Consider the following 17,051-nt stretch of genomic DNA (forward strand, 5'->3'; position numbering starts at 1 on the left):
AGGAGTACTTAATGCAGAGACTGGGGCAGGGGTCGGGGGTCCTTCCCCGGCTCTGTCACCAAACATGCACCTACTTTAGACTATGTCATTCGGTGTTGGCCCAGGACTAGCATACAGGCCTGACACAGGGTGACGACAACCAGAGACCCAGGTGGGTGCTGGGCACCACTTCGAAGCTGACAGGAGCGTCTGAATCCTAGCTTGTCAGAATGTAGGATACCATCATCATCGACCCAGCATTTTGTGAGGAAAGCACAAAGGTGTTTAGCACAATGAGCAAAGCACAGAACTGTGTCTGAGTCAGTGAGCAGCAGATCTTCAGCAAAGGGCGGGATTCACTCCATTATCTCAATACAGAGGAACTGAGCTCTGGAAGACAATGCTAGGTGCTACAATCGTATTACTTTATTTTTATTTTATTCCCACTTGAGAACTTCACTGGGTGTGAGAATGGAGGAGGTGCAGACTACAGAGTTGCTGTTTTCTGCACTGACATTTGCCTCAATACCTTCCCCTGAAAGTGATGGCAAACACCCAAAGGAAGCTCTGGATGAGGACCCCAGGGTCTGTAATTACAAAGGATGGTCAGAAGCACATGCCCAGTAGGACCAATGCCCCAGAGAAAATGCCTGCAACAGAGTCTTAAAAAAAAAAAAAAAAAAAAAAAAAAAAAAAAGGGGGGGGGCTGGAGAGATGGCTCAGCGGTTAAGAGCACTGGCCGCTCTGCCAGAGGTCCTGAGTTCAATTCCCAGCAACCACATGGTGGCTCACAACCATCTGTAATGAGATCTGGTGCCCTCTTCTGGCCTGCAGGAAAACATGCAGACAGGAAATTGTATGCTAAATAAATAAATAAATAAATAAATAAATAAATAAATAAATAAATTTATTTTTAAAAAAGGGTGTTGCCGGGCAGCGGTGGCACACGCCTTTAATCCCAGCACTCGGGAGGCAGAGCCGGGTGGATCTCTGTGAGTTCGAGGCTAGCCTGGTCTACAGAGCGAGATCCAGAACAGGCAACAAAACTACATGGAGAATCCCTATCTCAAAAAAAGCAAAAAAAAAAAAAAAAATTGTTTTTAGTATTTTTTTTAACTATATGGATGTGTGTATTGTGTGTGGGTATATGCCTGTGAATGCAGGTTCTTGTAGAGTCCAAACAAGGGTGTCTGATCCCCTGCTGGAGTTATAGGAAGTCATGAGCTGCCTGACCTGGTGCTAGGAACTTACCTCCAGTTCTTTACAAGAGAAGCAAGTACTCCTAACCTGAACCATCTCTCGAGCCCCACTTACTTATATATATTCATATACACGTCTGTGTGGCTGTATCAATGAGCATGATGTATGTGCAGGTGCCCTCAGAAGAAGCCATCAGACCCCTTTTTGTTACAAGCAGTTGTAAGCTGCTACAAGTGGATGGTGGAAACAGAACTCAGGTCCTCTGGAAGAGCAGCACCCTTAATCACTGAGCCATCCCTCCAGCTGCCCCTACCAGATCTTAAAGCAGCCAAACATTCTTCATAGTCTTTGCAGCAGCATTGGATTTCAATTTGGAGTTTCTGAGGTAGCTTGTGATGGTGTTAAAACCACACAATAGGAAATAAATCCTAGAATTATTCATTATACTGCATGGTATGTGTGATGACTATTGCAGGTTGTCAACTTGACTACACCTGGATTTAACTAAAACCCAAAAAGCTGGGCATACCTGTATGAATTTTTTCTTTTTTTTTTTTAATTTATTTTTATTTTATGTGTACTAGTGTTTTGCCTAGATGTCTGTCTGTCATATGAGGGTGCCAGATCTCCTGGAACTGGAGTTATAGACAGTTGTGAACTGCCATGTAAGTGCTGAGAATTGAACCCGGATCCTCTGGAACTCCAGCTCCACGATTTTTTTTCTTAATTAAATCATTTGAAATAGGAAGAACCACTTCTAATCTGGGTCTTTGAGGTAGGAAGATCTACCTTTAATCCAGATCTTTCAAGGTGGAAAGATCAACCTTTAATCTGGGCCATGCCTTCTGCTGGCAGTCTATGTGAAGGATATGGAAGGAAGCTTGCTCTCTTTGCCTGCTTGCTCACTCTCCCTATCAAGTCCATTCCTTCTATGACATTAGAGCCTATTTCTTTGGGATTCTGCTGTATACTATCCTGAAGACCATCTGAGATATCCAGTCTCATGGACTGAACAACTACTGGATTCTTGGATCTCCCATTCATAGGCAGCCATTGTTGGACTAGCAGGACCACAACCTGCAAGCCATTCTAATAAATCCCCTTTAAATGACTGACTGACAGACAGACAGACAGATAGATATAGATAGATTCATTCATCCATCCATCCATCCATTCATTCATTCTGTAAGTTCTGTTCCTCTAGAGAACCCTGTATGAGCAGGATGATTTTCACACAACTGAATTCACCACAGATTACACTATCCAGCTGCTCTCTTTCCCTAAGTTGTCTGATTCACTCTGTATCTAGTAAATAAATTTAATGAGAATAAACTGGATGATGCGGTGTAGTTCTCATGGCTCAACAAGCTCAACTATAACCATGGCATTCAGGGACCCTGAGGAGACACACAATTATGCAAAGCAGACTTCCTGTGTAACTGTACAAAACAGGTCAGCAACAAACAGCGACTTCATTCTAGGCCATTTCTTCCTGAGATGTCAATGAGCTTGGACCACCCAGGCAGCAAAGCTCCGAAAAGCTGATGTGTTTTCTCTCTCCACATCAAATACTGACTGACCATCCGTATTTAAAGATATATTTTACAGAAAAGTTTTTCGAAGTTCTTTTCTCTACATGTTTAAAATATTTATTATACCCCTCAAATGAAGCAATGTGCTGTGGGGGATAATTACAAGGTCTTGGCATTACACAGATCTAAAAGAATCCTGGCCACTTGCTAGCCTGTGTGCTGGTGTAAATTAGTCTTAAGCTTAGCTTTCTCCTGGCAGAGAGGGGAGGATTTACGCCTACCCTCACACAGGTGAGGCCAGCCACATCAATAAAACAACGAGGTGAATGACAGCCAGGCCAGGCCCTGCTGAGCAGATGTTGCACACATACTGATTGTGACAGAATTCCACCTGAAAGCCATTGCGTTCCTACAGAAATGAATCTCAATCTAAGGCTGAAATAAACAAGAAACAAGATGGGATTTGCTGACCTGCCCTCTGCAGGAACTTCTGAGAATTAAGACTTTTTCAGGAATGAAGAGCAACAGGAACAAGCAATAAACACACCAAGAACATAGGCTGTTTGGAGTTTTTCACTGTTGTTGTTTTTAAAATTTAGCTACAAAAATTGAAATGACCACAAGGTGTCAGGATAACACTCAACTTTCAGCTCAATATGAAAGAGTCAAAGTGTATTGGCAGGAATCAATGTTATTTGGGGCTTTTAATTTAATGTTTCTGAAAATATGAATGAGGGCATACTCTTTCATTGTGGAAAAAATGAATGCAGATGTCTTGTACAGCCAGTGATCTCCCCAGGTTTGACTTTCCACAGGACCTTCACTCACTGTGGTGTGTTACCTGCTCTTGTCTTTTACACAATGGGCTCCCACAGCGAGGGCATGGTCTCTAAGAAGTGTGTCCCACTTAAATGAACACTGCTTCTTAAGAAGTGGTGGGTTCTGAGTCCGGAAAAGGAAATGTCTACCATACCCAAAAGCTACCAGTCAATGAGGGTCAGGGTCATGTCTACAGGACTCAAGACCCAACTGAAGAAGCTGTCACTACTCAAATTTGGGAACATCGGAGATTTGATAAAAGTAATGAATACCCAGGATTAGAAGACACATATGTTAAATCTAAGAGTTCACTATGACATGAAATAATCAATTATAACCAATAGTTTTAACAGAAAACACACCACTACCTAGAACACACCCTTGCTTTCCTATTACATGGTGCATTGTTTTCCTGCTGATCTCCATCTGATGCCTCTGAGCACGCAATGACAGGCACTAACAACCAACAGATCAGCAGGGCAACATCCAGGTTCAAAACCAAACAAATTTCAAGATGAGAAAGAGTACAGAATCTAGAGATAAAAAAAAACCTGGGGGTAGCCTTTAATCCTAGCACTCGGGAAGACAGAGGCAGGCGGATCTCCATGAGTTTGAGGCCAGCCTGGGCTACAGAGTGAGATCCAGGACAGACACCAAAGCTACACAGAGAAACCCTGTCTCAAAGAAAAAAAAAAAAAAAGAAAGAAATCTGGGTGACACTGACAAAGGCACCTGCCGCTCAAGTTCTAAAAGGTCTTTTAATAAAAACCCGGAGCCAGATATTGGGGTAAACGCTGAAAGATCAGAGAGACAAAGGAACAAGCCACTGCCACGTCTCACCTCACCAACTCCACACAGGAACCCTCTGACTCAAAGAATCTGAGTCCTCAGCTGAGAGGCCGAGGCAAAAAGAGCTTCTGCCATAAGGGCTTCAGGTGAAAAAGCTTTAGTTCCTGTCTCCTCATGCCTTATATCCCTTTCTCCGCCCAGCCATATCACTTCCTTCCTAGTGTTGGAATTAAAGGTGTGTATGCTTCCCAAACAAAGGCATGAGATCTCAAGTGCTGGGATTAAAGGTGTGTGCCACCACTGCCTAGCTCTGTTTCTCTCCTAGACTGAATCAGTCTCATGTAGTCCAGGGTGGCTTTGAACTGACCTTCTGAGTGCTAAGATTAAAGGTGTGTGCTACCACTGCCTGGCATTTATGTTTAATCTAGTGGTTCGTTCTGTTCTCTGATCTTCAAGCAAATTTTATTAGGGTACACTATATATCACCACAGACACTTAAGAAGGCTGATTACATAGTTTATGACCTTAAGGAGTTACTATTTTGATTCTTTTTTGGAGACACAAACTGCTTCCAGATGAAATATGATGCCTGGGTGTCTATCATAAAGCTACTCCTAAGGGGAGTGTCAGCATGAAGTGCGTGACTGAGCCATGCTAGGCTGTCAGGACACTGTGGAGCAGGGTGGGTGGGGATTGACTACACTTTCCTTACTACTTTCATGCTTGGTATCTTCCATTAAATCTTAACATATTTTGTCATTTTTTAAAAAGCCACGTTATCTCAGACACATCATTCTAGTTTTGTTGTTATTCTTTTCCTTTTTTGTTTTTTTGAGACAAGGTTTCTCTGTGTTGTCCTGGCTGTCCTGGAACTCACTCTGTAGACCAGGCTGTCCTTGAACTCACAGTCCTCTTGTCCCTGCCTCCTGAATTCTGGGATTAAAGGTGTGCACCAGCCCAACCTGGCATCATTCTCATTATTTTACACTGTGAAAGCTGACCTTCCAGAGAGGCAATCATTGTCCTCATCTCGGAAATGGGCCACGTGGAGTCAGAAAGCCTACATGCCAATGGTAATGGAGCATGTGAGCTCCAGGAAGAGGTTCTGAAGTCAAGTACAAATTAGCAAGAGTGAGACTGTCAGTGAGTTAAGAAGTGCCCCTTCCCACTGAAGCAACTCCTGTCTGAGAGCACTGCAGGCCTCGTCATGTGGACGCCTGCAGAAAGCAGCCCACTCTCAGCAACACTAGCTTCCCCCTACCTCACTCCTTTCAACAACTCCAATTCTACAAATACTTCCTGAGGAAGAAGCCTGACCTAGGACGAGTTAAGAACCAAGAGCCTGACCTAGGCTTCTTCGCAGTCTTTTAATCATCTCTTTTAAGCACTCCAGGTTCTGGCCGGTCTCCTGTCATCAAAATCCTGCCAGGATCTGAGCCACTAGCAGCACTGGTCCACTAGGGGGCACTGGAGAGTCAGGCAAGGACTGTACCATACAGCCCTCCATTCCACTCATCCACGAAAACACCTCAGCACCTGCAGATCTGATTTTAGCTGACATCCTCTCCTGCAGTCTCAGTCTCCCCGAATCTCCCTCAGAACCTACCATCTGAATCCCCACTTTCCTGTGTGCCTGGACAGCTGGTGCCAGCTCTATCAGCAACGGATCATGTGCTAGAGACGTCTGCTCACACCCGCATAGCCCTAGCCACCAGACAGTGGGAACTGGCATTTCCATCTTTACCCTGGTACTCGACGTAGGTCTTCGAGGTAACACTCAAAGTGTGCCATGAACAGCACACACAGCGAGATCAGACAGAAAGGTCGGGAACTGTTGGGCTTGAACGGCACAAGCAAAGACACTGGGTAACCAGGGAGAATCACACAGAGGCTGGGCAGGCTGAAACTGGCAGCAGCTAAGGGACAAGGCCACAGCGAGGCCAACATTCATTTTCATTACAACTCAGAAGCTCCAGTAATAGAAAACTCATATGGGAATTCCGGGCTGCTCCACAGAGCAGGACATGCAAGCAGGCTCACTCACCCTGATTGCTGAGTGGCAGAGAAGAGAGGTAACTTGTCCAAGGCCACGGAGAGAAAGTGCTGGAAGTGCTGAGTGAGTCTCCAGAAGTATGATAAAACATAATCTCTAAGAGACTGAATACTAAAAGACTTCTTTGAAGACAGGCATTTACCAGTTGTTGGAAAATGTTTATTGTGTAAATACCTACAATCTCATAGATGATCCCACCTGGGCTCTTTCTAGAATGGGTCTGGGGCTTACCATGCAGACCAGCCTGTTCTCCTGGGCTTCCTTTTCAGAGTTGACCTCTGTAGCATCATCGCCTCCTACAATCCTCTCCCCGATGGCCCCGCTGAGCCGCATGACCTCCACATGCAGTCGACCTGCCACCTGAAGGAAGGAGGCCAAACAAACACCGGTTTCCGAGTTGAGTTTTCTCCCTGCAAGGACCTGTCTTCCTCGGTAAAGCCAGGGGGTAACAACATGTGAAAAACTAACGTCATTTTCTAACAGCTGCTCTGCAGTCTAAGCAAAGTAGGGGAAGCCTGCTTATAGCCCCATGGAAGTACAAGGTATCCATAACACAAATACTGATCATTAGTCAGGACTGGTTAAAAAACAGAGGTATTAATGACAAGTGTCCTGTCACCCCCCCACTCACTGTTCCCCTGACTGCTCTGCAGAATGAGGCAGAGTGAAAGCCAACCTCTCCCTTCTGGTTGATGATTGGCACAGCATACTGTAACTTCACATCATAAAACAGGGTCTCCAGGAAGACATTGGCCACACCAATTAGACTGTGATTTTCCTGCTCATCATAGAATGGGTCAGCACGCTTGAAGTAGGACCGGATGACCTGAAAGAGATTTCAAACATACAACCTCAAAAGAAAAAGAAAATCACATAAAATAAGCTCATTTGACCGATAACTTTACCACTATATCCTGACTCCTATTTTTTTTTTTTTTTTTTTTGAAACAGGGTCTCACTATGCAGCCTTGGCTGTTCTGTAACACACTATATAGACCAGACTAGCTCTGAATTCACAGAGATCCTGTCTCAGTGTCTGAGAGCTTCTTTAAGCAGAAGTTTTGACATAGAAACAGACAAATACACAGACTAGCTGAAAAGAAAAAGCTGAGCGCACTAAACCTCTTCACTGTTCTTTTAGGCAGGAAGATCCTACTAAACAATTAAACACAATGCTGAGAATCAGCGCAGTGAGGAGGTCTTTTTTGCATTTTTTACACCTATTTCTAAGTTAAAAAAGGAGAGGAATACAGAAGAAAATTGCAAATTTAAGCAAGACTATCATCTCAAAGCTATCTGTATTGATGGCAATATGAAAAAAGAATAAGCGTTAAAAAAAAGCAAAAGGACGAAGAGAAGTCCACGTGGGAAGGGGACCAGCAGAGCTGCAGGCACCCGTACAGGCAGCGGGGTGTGGCGGGGCACTCCACAGTCCCGGCACTCAGAAGGCTGAGGCAGGAAGACAAGCTGGGCTCCAGGGAGCCCTCTCAAGAGAACAAATGTCTAGAAGAAAACAACAACGAGATACACAGGGTATATTTCTGTTTTAAGCATGTACAACTAAGGGCCGACCCAACGAGGAAACCTGGCAATAGAGGGGTCATCGCCAGCATGGGTCTCGGGCACGCACTTTGGGATCAAATGCCTTCAAAGCCCTTCCTAGCAGTGCCAATACCAGGGTGCATCTGTTTCTGATGACCGAGAGGCCACGGACTGTGGGGCAGCTGTCTGCAGTGTGCTGGGACGGCCTGCTTCCTGCCTCTAAGAGGACCCCAGAACAACCTGAGACAGGCACACTCACTAACAGACGGAAAGGGGAGATTCTGCTAGAACTCAAAAAGAAGACATGCACATGACCAATTACTAAAATTCTTAATTAGCTCAACAACTTAGGGATTAAAATAAACTTTTTAAAATTAGAGCCACGATTGTGGAAAAGCATTCAGTGTCCCTGAGGCAGCAGATTCGCTAGGACGTGGCCGCGTCTCAGACGGGCAGGTTAGCAACTCTGGAGTGACTACTCACCGGGCTGTCTTCCTCACACTCCTTCCACTCCTGGTAGAGGTCTCGCATATCCAGAAGCCTGTTTTCCAGCTTTTCCAAAGACCAAATCTGCTTTCCTTTGCCTTTCCTTCTCACCTGGATGGCAGGTTCACTGAGGAGAGAGCCTCGCTGCAGAGACAGGAGTTGGCAACAAGGCAAAGTTAGCCGAGATAGTTAGGTAACTTTTTTTTTTCTTTAGGTTTCATGTAGCCCAAGCTGGCCACAAACTCCTGATCTTCCTGTTTCTACATCCTAAAGCAGGAGTTCTCAACCTGTGGATTGTGACTGTTTTGTGAGACAAACAGGGGTAACTAAAACTATCAAAAAAACTCAGGTATTTACATTACGATTCATAGCAGTAGCAAAATTACAGTTATGAAGTAGCAACAAAAATAATTTTATGGCTGGGATCCCTCACCACAACATGAGGAACTGTATTAAAGGATCGCAGCATTAGAAAGGTTGAAAATCACTGTCTTAAAGGCTGGGATTATAGGAGTGTGCCACCATTCTAGTCTAACAAACATTTATCTTTAGAAGTGTGAGGGGTTTTTATATTTATTTTATAGTGTGTGTGTGTGTGTGTGTGTGTGTGTGTGTGTGTGTGTGTGTACACGCGTGCGCACGCACTCATGTATCATGGCACACGAGGAAGTCAGAGGTCATCTTTCAGGAGTTGGTAGTCTCCTTCCAACATGTGGGTCCTGGGGATCAAACTCAGATCACCAAGCTCAATAGCAGGCACCTTTACCCTGTGAGCCATCCTGCCAGCCCCCAAAACTATGATTTTTTATTTGTTTTAATCAATACTATCTTAATGCTTAATAAAGTAGACTTTTAAAAGAGTAGCCATATGGAGTGCTTACAAGAATAAATTATCTAGAGTACCCCAGGCACTCATTTGAGGGCAACAAATACAATCAGTTTCCTACTGAAAACAACTGAAAAGGCAGAGAATTAGGCAAAGCCAGTGGCTGCACAACACCGCATATGTACTAAGTGCCACTGAAGCACTCTTTCTAGAACAGCAATGTTCCAGGTGTGGTGGTGCATGCTTATGAACCTACACTCAGGAGACTGAGGAAAGAAGACAGAGTTCAAAGCCAGCCTAAACTATTATAACCACAAGATATAATCCAAAAATCCAAGAAGCTCATACCCGTACCTCAGAACTTGGGAGGCTGAGGCAGGAGACTTGCCTTGAATTTGAGGCCTTGTCTCAAACAACAACAAAAAAGCAGGTCTGAAGAAAGGAAGATGAATGGGAAGAAACGATAGGTCCAAGGGAAGCAAGGAATACAGGCCTAGTGGCTAAAAGTCACACAAGCATGCACACACAGACACACACACTCAGGAAATGAGAAGGGATGAACTCCCCTCCCCACTGATCCAATCACTGGGTGGAGGAGCCCAGTGCAACCTCAGCACTGGCATTTCTGACATGCCTTACCTTCCTGTTGGCATCCAGGCTGGAGGCTGGAATCTGCAGGGTAACTTTATACTCAGTTCTTTTATCCAGCTCCTCTGCAATGTAACTAGCTTCTCGCACCAGCAGGTTGGCCTTTACAATCTGCTCCCTCAGCCTCATCAAGCTGTTATTCAATGTTGCTTCTCTTTAAGATAAAATAAAGTAGGGCTGGTGGGTGCATGCAGAAACAACACACAAAACAGCATATGGGACACACGGTCACAGTCCGCTCATTCAAACTCTCTTCTGTACACTGGAACATGGCACTAACATTACCCCATGCACACACTAGTCTCTGGACCACGTCACAGCACAACACTCCTTGCATAGCAAGCTGGCCACAGGTAGGTGCAGGGCTCTGCAAACTCAACTGTGTATGAAACACCAAGCATCCTGATCAGTTCAAGATCTACTCAGTAGGACTGGAGACTCTACATGCCTCACTCTGCAGTCAACAGGGATGATGCCTGTATGCAGATCAGAGTAGCAGGAGGTTAGTGCTGCACTCTGGAACTGTGGGAGATGGCATTGAGTGCTATGCTAATTAGCCCATACACAGATCAAGCTGGTACTCTGCATCTTATTAGCATCATGCTTTACCTACCTGACCTCACCAGTCCAGACTATCAATTTTCTTTCCCCCTTTCTTAAAAAGGGCCATCTACCAAGCTTCATAACCTAAAGCATGACACAAGGGTAAAGTAGACTTCTCTATTCAAAGCCAGAGGTCACACAGACTGAAAATGAGCAGCATGGAACACAGCATTTTATTGGTGATGGTGGTGGTGTTTTCTTGAGACAGGCTTTCTCTGTGTAGCCCTGGCTAACCTGGAACTTGTCCTGAGACTAGGACGAGTCTTGAAAAGACCAGGGATCTGCCTGCCTCTGCCTCCCAAATGTTGAGATTAGAGGCGTGTGTCACACACCCAGCTAACATGGGCTATTTTAAAGAAAGCTGAATGTACAAGCAATTCCCATCTTTCCAAAACAGAAAAATAAGAGCTGGAATGCAGCTTGGTGGTAGAGTGCCTGCCTAGCATGCACTAGGCCATGGGTTCAATCCTCAGTGCTGTGAAAAGAAAACAGAGAGAAGAAAAAAGACGAATATAGGCAGCATGTGAGCGCAGACTTGCAATTCTGCTCAGGGTGTGGAGGCAGGAGGATTCTAAGTTCCAAGCCAGCCTATGCTACAGAGTGATTTCGAGGCCAACTTGGGAGATAGATATGTATAAAACTCTATCTCAAAATAACAACAAAAGGCCGGGCGGTGGTGGCGCACGCCTTTAATCCCAGCACTCGGGAGGCAGAGGCAGGCGGATCTTTGTGCGGTCGAGGCCAGCCTGGTCTACAGAGCAAGATCCAGGAAAGGCGCAAAGCTACACAGAGAAACCCTGTCTCAAAAAAAAAAAAAAAAAAAAAAACAAAAACAAAAAATAACAACAAAAGAAAAATGGCAGAGAAAAAGGGAGAGGAAGTAAAGAGACAGGGGAGAGGTGGTAAAGAAGCAAAGGAGGAGGAGAAGGGAGAGACACAAAGGGAGGGACTCTTGGCTCTAACACTCTCTTGACTTGTTGTTCTTGTGCAAGCATCACCCAGTGTTCCTATCCAGAACCTTCCCAGGTGGGGAGTACAAACACTGCCCAAATCAGGCTGTCCTGCGTGCCTACCTCTCCTCAGCCCACTGTCTCAGGCGCTGCTGGGCACTGGGTGAGTGGAAGGAGAGCCGGTCCACACCTCGGCAGTTCTGCCTCTCAGGAGACAGCCTTCTTCGGAGCTGTTCCAGCTCATGTTCGTACATGAGCCTCTGGCGCTCCAGAGCAGACCGCTTTTCCTCCTCATGCTGCTGTTCTAGGCTGTTCAATATGGACTGCATTGGATCTGAACATGTTAGAGTTTAAAAAAAAAAAAAGCATAATGAATAAGAAATTATGGTGTGGTAGTTGGAATGTAATTGGCCCCCATTAGCTTATAGGAAGTAGCACTATTAGGAGGTGTGGCTTTGTTGGAGTGGGTATGGCCTTGTTAGAAGTAAGTCACTGTGGGGATGGGCTTTGAGGTTTCCTATGCTCAGGATACTGCCCAGACCTCAGACCATTTCCTATTGCCTGCTAGATGTAGGACTCTCAGCTACTTCTCCAGCACCACATCTGCCTATATGCTGCCATGGTCCTTGTGCCATGATGATAATGGACTAAGCCTCTGAACTATAAGCAAACCCCCTCTCTCAATCAAATGTTTTCCTTTATAAGAGTTCGCCATGTCATGATATCTCTTCACATCAACAGAAACTCTAACTAAGACATACGGTATACTTCAGACATTCATCATTTGAACTGCCACAACCTGATGTATTTCAGACAATTTGGAATGAGTGCGGCTTTCTCACTGCCAGTTACTTGTGTTACATACTTTAGATAGATTCCACACTGTCTGCAAAACACAAAAGAGAAGGCTAAAATATATTCTATGCAGAACCTAGGTCATGGCAAGTGCTCCAGAAATATAAGAAGCCAAAGGCAGTCACACTTCAAACCTGGGCAATTCCACCCATAAGGGCAAGTTTGCAGTGATTTCTCTATCACAACAGAGAGAGTGGACGATCTGTAAGTACAATCAATTATTCCCGCCAAGGATACAAACAGAGTTCAGAGGTCATCAAGGGAAGGGTATCATTAGAAACATGCTCAGCACCTCCCGCAAGCATAGCCCATGCTCACCGTTGCTGCCAAGGGCCTTCATGGTCACCTCCATCTGTGCATACTCGAAGTTGAAGTTGACCTCGCTGGACACCTCACTGGAGGAGTCCCCATCAGCATCCAGGTGCTCACAACTGCTGTCGTTCTTCAGGGAGGTCTCATGCTCCTCATCCTCTCGGTCAGCTTTCTTTTTCTTTTTTGGCAGGTTGAGTCTTGGGGTAAAAAAAAAATCACTACTTTTTAAATTTCTAAGAAGGATGCTTATTCATTCCATCCCTTACACACTGGCATTTGCTAGAGGCAAAGGGAATGTCTCAGCTGTACCAAGAAGCTGCTGCAATTAGGAACTTCGTACTCTAGAAATAGAAATAAAACATCCTCACGTGTACAAGTGCTTACAGCAAAGTCTTACACACAACTTCTGCAAACCAGGTGAAAGAGAAAAGCTCAGGACCACATCAGGACAAGAACGAGACATGCTGACAAGTCTCGGGAGACCTTATATGTAAAACACCACAGTGCACACAAAAGCCTCAGGAACCACCTGAGGGTCTGGGAGACTAGTCAACAACACTTTAGTGTGGAAGAGAAAAAAAAATGAAAAGCATTTCCCATGAGCTTGTACCCTTCTAATCTTTCCTGTAAGATCAAGACAGCAAGTGACATACAAGTAAAGACCAGCATCAGTTATGAGCAAAGTCCGTTAGCCAGCAGGACATTGGCCAGGGACAGAAAGAAGAGACCAGCGTCTGAACGCTACAGCGGCTCACCTGCCTCACCACACAATAAAAAACCCACCATGTTTGGGGCACAGTGTTGCAGTCACAGGTGAGAGCCTTCCTTTGCATACTCCCTTGCAACTACGAGACAGAGTCCACTCAAGGGAACTAAAGGGAAGATTTCTGGTGCCCTGACAAGAGGACAGCAAGGCTGTCCTTTGATGCCCTTTTGTCCCTGTGAGCTGAATGCTTCTTTCATGGCTGCAGGGACACAGCTAATCCATGGAGAAGTGCCAAGAAAATGGTAGACCACAGCCATGGCCTTTCTGAGAAGCACAGCCCACTCTAGCAGCCTTCCCCCTGAGGGCTTCTCACTGTCTGGAGATATACGACCTGCTTAAGCCATCAGTGCCCAGTGTGCTGGGACTTGTTGAAAGTGTGGTCAGAGAAACCACCAACCTCCTCGAGAGGATAAGGAAACTACATCCAGTGTTTCTACTACTGCTTTTTCAGACAAAAGAAAAGAGGAACAGTGTGCAGACAGATGACTGATGGACAGATGGACAGCAAACCCAATAGGAAAAAAAATGAATTAATTCTGATACCAGATTGAGGGAAAATTTTACACTGGGAAGAAAAATAAACAAATAAGTAAACTCAGTACTTCTGATGAAGAGACATGTTCTTCTAAGCCCCCAGGGTTCACATATATGAACAGACATACAAGCCATGCATACAACATATACGCATAAGCATGAATAAACATACAATAAGGTGTCATTTTTATGCCATTCACACTTAAAATGACTCTTCTGTTTCAGAACACAGTCTTTAATGGCCTCCCACCTTCAGGAATGTGAGCCATGCCATACCTGAAGAAATGGTTGTTTCCCCAAAGTATCCTGTCCCCATGGTGCAGCTGGATGGGGCTGGAGACAGAAGACCCATTTACAAATGTTCTGTGGGGGAAAAGCGCAGCATGAGCAGGATGACCATACTCTCGGCTTCCACCATCTCCTACTACAGTTAGAGTATTCATTTCCTCAACAAAACCTGCCCTTGGTGAAGTTACACATGTGTAGTTACATCTCTATACTTACCTGAAATGCTGAGGACATTAAGCATTGTTATTTTACAGTCCTCAAAGTTCTAAGCATTATATAGTCCACTTTACACACTGATGGCACTGTCAGAAATCAACCTCTGTTTCTCAAAGCTCTGAACATCTTAGATAGTAGTGGGGAGTAAATATGGAGCTGTGACAGGTAATAATGAAAGACAGAGCAAGGAAACAAAGCAGAGCCAACCCAGATGGATAAAAAGCCTGTAAAGTGGCCAGATTCTAGAAACAGTGGCAGATACCAGGGATGCAACAGGAGATCTACAGGGGATTCTGAAACTGCCCACAGTGGAAAGCATCATCCATGTCCTTTCAATCCAGAAGTCTCATCAGTTCAGCTGAACTGTTTAGTTCAATAACAGACTTCAATAGTAGACATGGTGGGTAGAACACTAGCATGGGAGGAATTTGGAAGGACAGGAAACAAGTGGAAAACTACGCCTGTGCATATTCCCTGGATACCAGCCCCACGCCTCTCTCCTGCCAAGTGACTCACTGGCTAAGAAACAGGACATCAAGTACAAATTCTTTAACTGGACATGGAAGGCCTTTCCTTCCTTCCACAAGGAGGTCCTCTGTATCTCCTTCCTTCCCTCTTCCAGTGAGCCTTCAGCTCCTTTGAAAACATTTCTTTTCTGTACACTAAGCACAATCAACTCTTCCTCCACTGGGGAACCTATCAGTCCCTGGAATCATTTATTGCTTCATCAAGAAACAAGGTCCTGCCCCTCTCCAGCCTCTGGAAGAAGGTCCCACCCTCTCCAGCCTCCAGAATCTTTCTCACAGTCCAAATCCATTTTGGATTCCATTTCCTCTGCAGAGCCTGCTGAGCACTCTGGTCTCTGAGTGTCATTAAACTCTGTAAAGCTATAACCTTGCTTGTTTGGTATTGGTTGTTTGGTTTTTGAGACAGGTTCTTACTATATAGACCTTGAGCGCAGGATCCTTCTGCCTCAGCCTCCTTGGTTCTATGCTTATGAGCACATGCCACCACATGACTAAGCTATGGTCTTACCTGGCTTTATGTGTTCACAATTTCCCATGCGTTTCCATCTGCACAAACTCTTACTCCCACTCAAACCTTGCTCCCCATGTGGATTCTTAAACATTAACACTGACCCTTTTGCTTCTGTCTGAATGAATATTCAAAGTACAAGATCAAATATAAAGTTGTGATGTGCTAAACTTCGCACACCTAAGGCTTTATGGTACCATTCTTCAAATACAATGAGTTAAGAAAGAAAGCAGGAGGCTGGGCGTGGGGGCACATGCCTTTAATCCCAGCATTTGGCAGAAGCAGGTGGACCTCTTGTGTTCAAGGCCAGACCTGTCTACAGATCAAGTTCCAGGACAGTCAGGGCTATACAGAGAAATTTTGCATCAGGAAAAGAAACAGAGAGTGGGGCGGGGGAGAAAGAGAGAGAGAGTGAATATGGCTTACTTTGGGAAAGCACTGCAGTGACATCATGATTTAAGAAACTATAAACCAGTTCTTAAAGGTCAATTGACATGAGGTCCCCATGACAGAAACTGCTTCCACTGCAGCAGTGGCCTGTCTCCTATGCTGTCACTCATACAGACCACATCAGTCATCAGCCTGTCTGACACTCATATAGACCATGCTGGTCACCCACCTGTCCCCTGTGCTAACACTCATAGACCATGAGCCACCCTGCTGAAGCTGTACACACAGCAAGGCTTCAACAGCAAATGCAGTCTTGTCAGAGAGAAGTGCTCCACCGGACTATCCTAGGATCAAGCAGTATGGCATTGAGTAAACCCTGACCCTGAGCATACAGCACCTTTACTCTCTCAACTGACAAGATGAGAATTTTCCAGAAAGCACCACTGCATTGTGCCAAAAACAGTGACGCCTTAACACACACAAAGCACACTTCAATCTTCCAGGTGAGCAGTGAGCAGAGGGAGCCTGTTGCCAAGGAAAACAACTGGCAGCATTCGTTGCCAGCAACAAAATTGCGCCTTCTGACAAGAACTTTGAGTTCTGGAAAATTTTTGTCCATATCCTCCACCCAAAGACCACTGGGAAGCTCTCCCAAGTTGAAGTACTTGGACTTGTCATTCAGACTTGGGGGCAGCATGTGGAATGTCTGCCTGTGGCAGTGCCAGGGTGCCAGGAAGGACCTGGGGTAGAAGTGTGCTTTGGCTGGATGAGGAGAGGGTTTAGGAATTACTTCCATCATTAAAAATGTAGCTAACAGGGAACTCCCCAAGTAAACACTGGCAGAGCTTAGCCCTAAAAGTCAAACGGGAGCTGACAGGCCAAAAGAATGGCAGCGGGAAGAGGAGATAAATGGGAGAGTTTAGGGACTTCCTCCCAACCAGAGGAGAGCCTGCCAGCTGAGCAGTAAATGAGAGCAGCCTAGAGTGGTAGAAAAGGTTCTGATCAAAGCACAGTGAAGGGGGCTGGAGAGATGGCTCAGTGGTTAAGAGCATACTGCTCCTCCAGAGGACCTGAGTTCGATTCCTAGCACCTCTGTCAGGTGGTTGTGAGCTTCAGGGAATCTGACGACTCTGGTCTCCTTAAATACCTGCACCCATGTGCATATCCCCTGACACACATATACATACACATAATTTAAAAGTAAATAAGTATTTTTTAAAAATGAGGC

At 45.2% G+C, this 17,051-nt stretch overlaps 1 protein-coding gene across 1 annotated transcript in view; it reads right to left on the reverse strand.

Moving 5' to 3' along the window:
• The window catches only part of Kif13b (kinesin family member 13B), a 94,760-nt gene that overhangs the window by 48,483 nt on the left and 29,226 nt on the right, over nt 1-17,051 (reverse strand). Inside the window, exons 12-18 of the mRNA XM_059273479.1 lie at nt 14,171-14,257; nt 12,601-12,791; nt 11,551-11,761; nt 9,866-10,028; nt 8,398-8,544; nt 7,049-7,198; nt 6,604-6,732 (exon numbers count right to left, since the gene is read on the reverse strand). Of these exons, the coding sequence (XP_059129462.1) occupies nt 6,604-6,732; nt 7,049-7,198; nt 8,398-8,544; nt 9,866-10,028; nt 11,551-11,761; nt 12,601-12,791; nt 14,171-14,257 (1,078 nt within the window). The remainder of the gene's footprint in view (nt 1-6,603; nt 6,733-7,048; nt 7,199-8,397; nt 8,545-9,865; nt 10,029-11,550; nt 11,762-12,600; nt 12,792-14,170; nt 14,258-17,051) is intronic.

This window comes from Peromyscus eremicus, chromosome 9, assembly GCF_949786415.1.
Source record: "Peromyscus eremicus chromosome 9, PerEre_H2_v1, whole genome shotgun sequence".
In the NCBI taxonomy this organism is placed as follows: Eukaryota; Metazoa; Chordata; class Mammalia; order Rodentia; family Cricetidae; genus Peromyscus; species Peromyscus eremicus.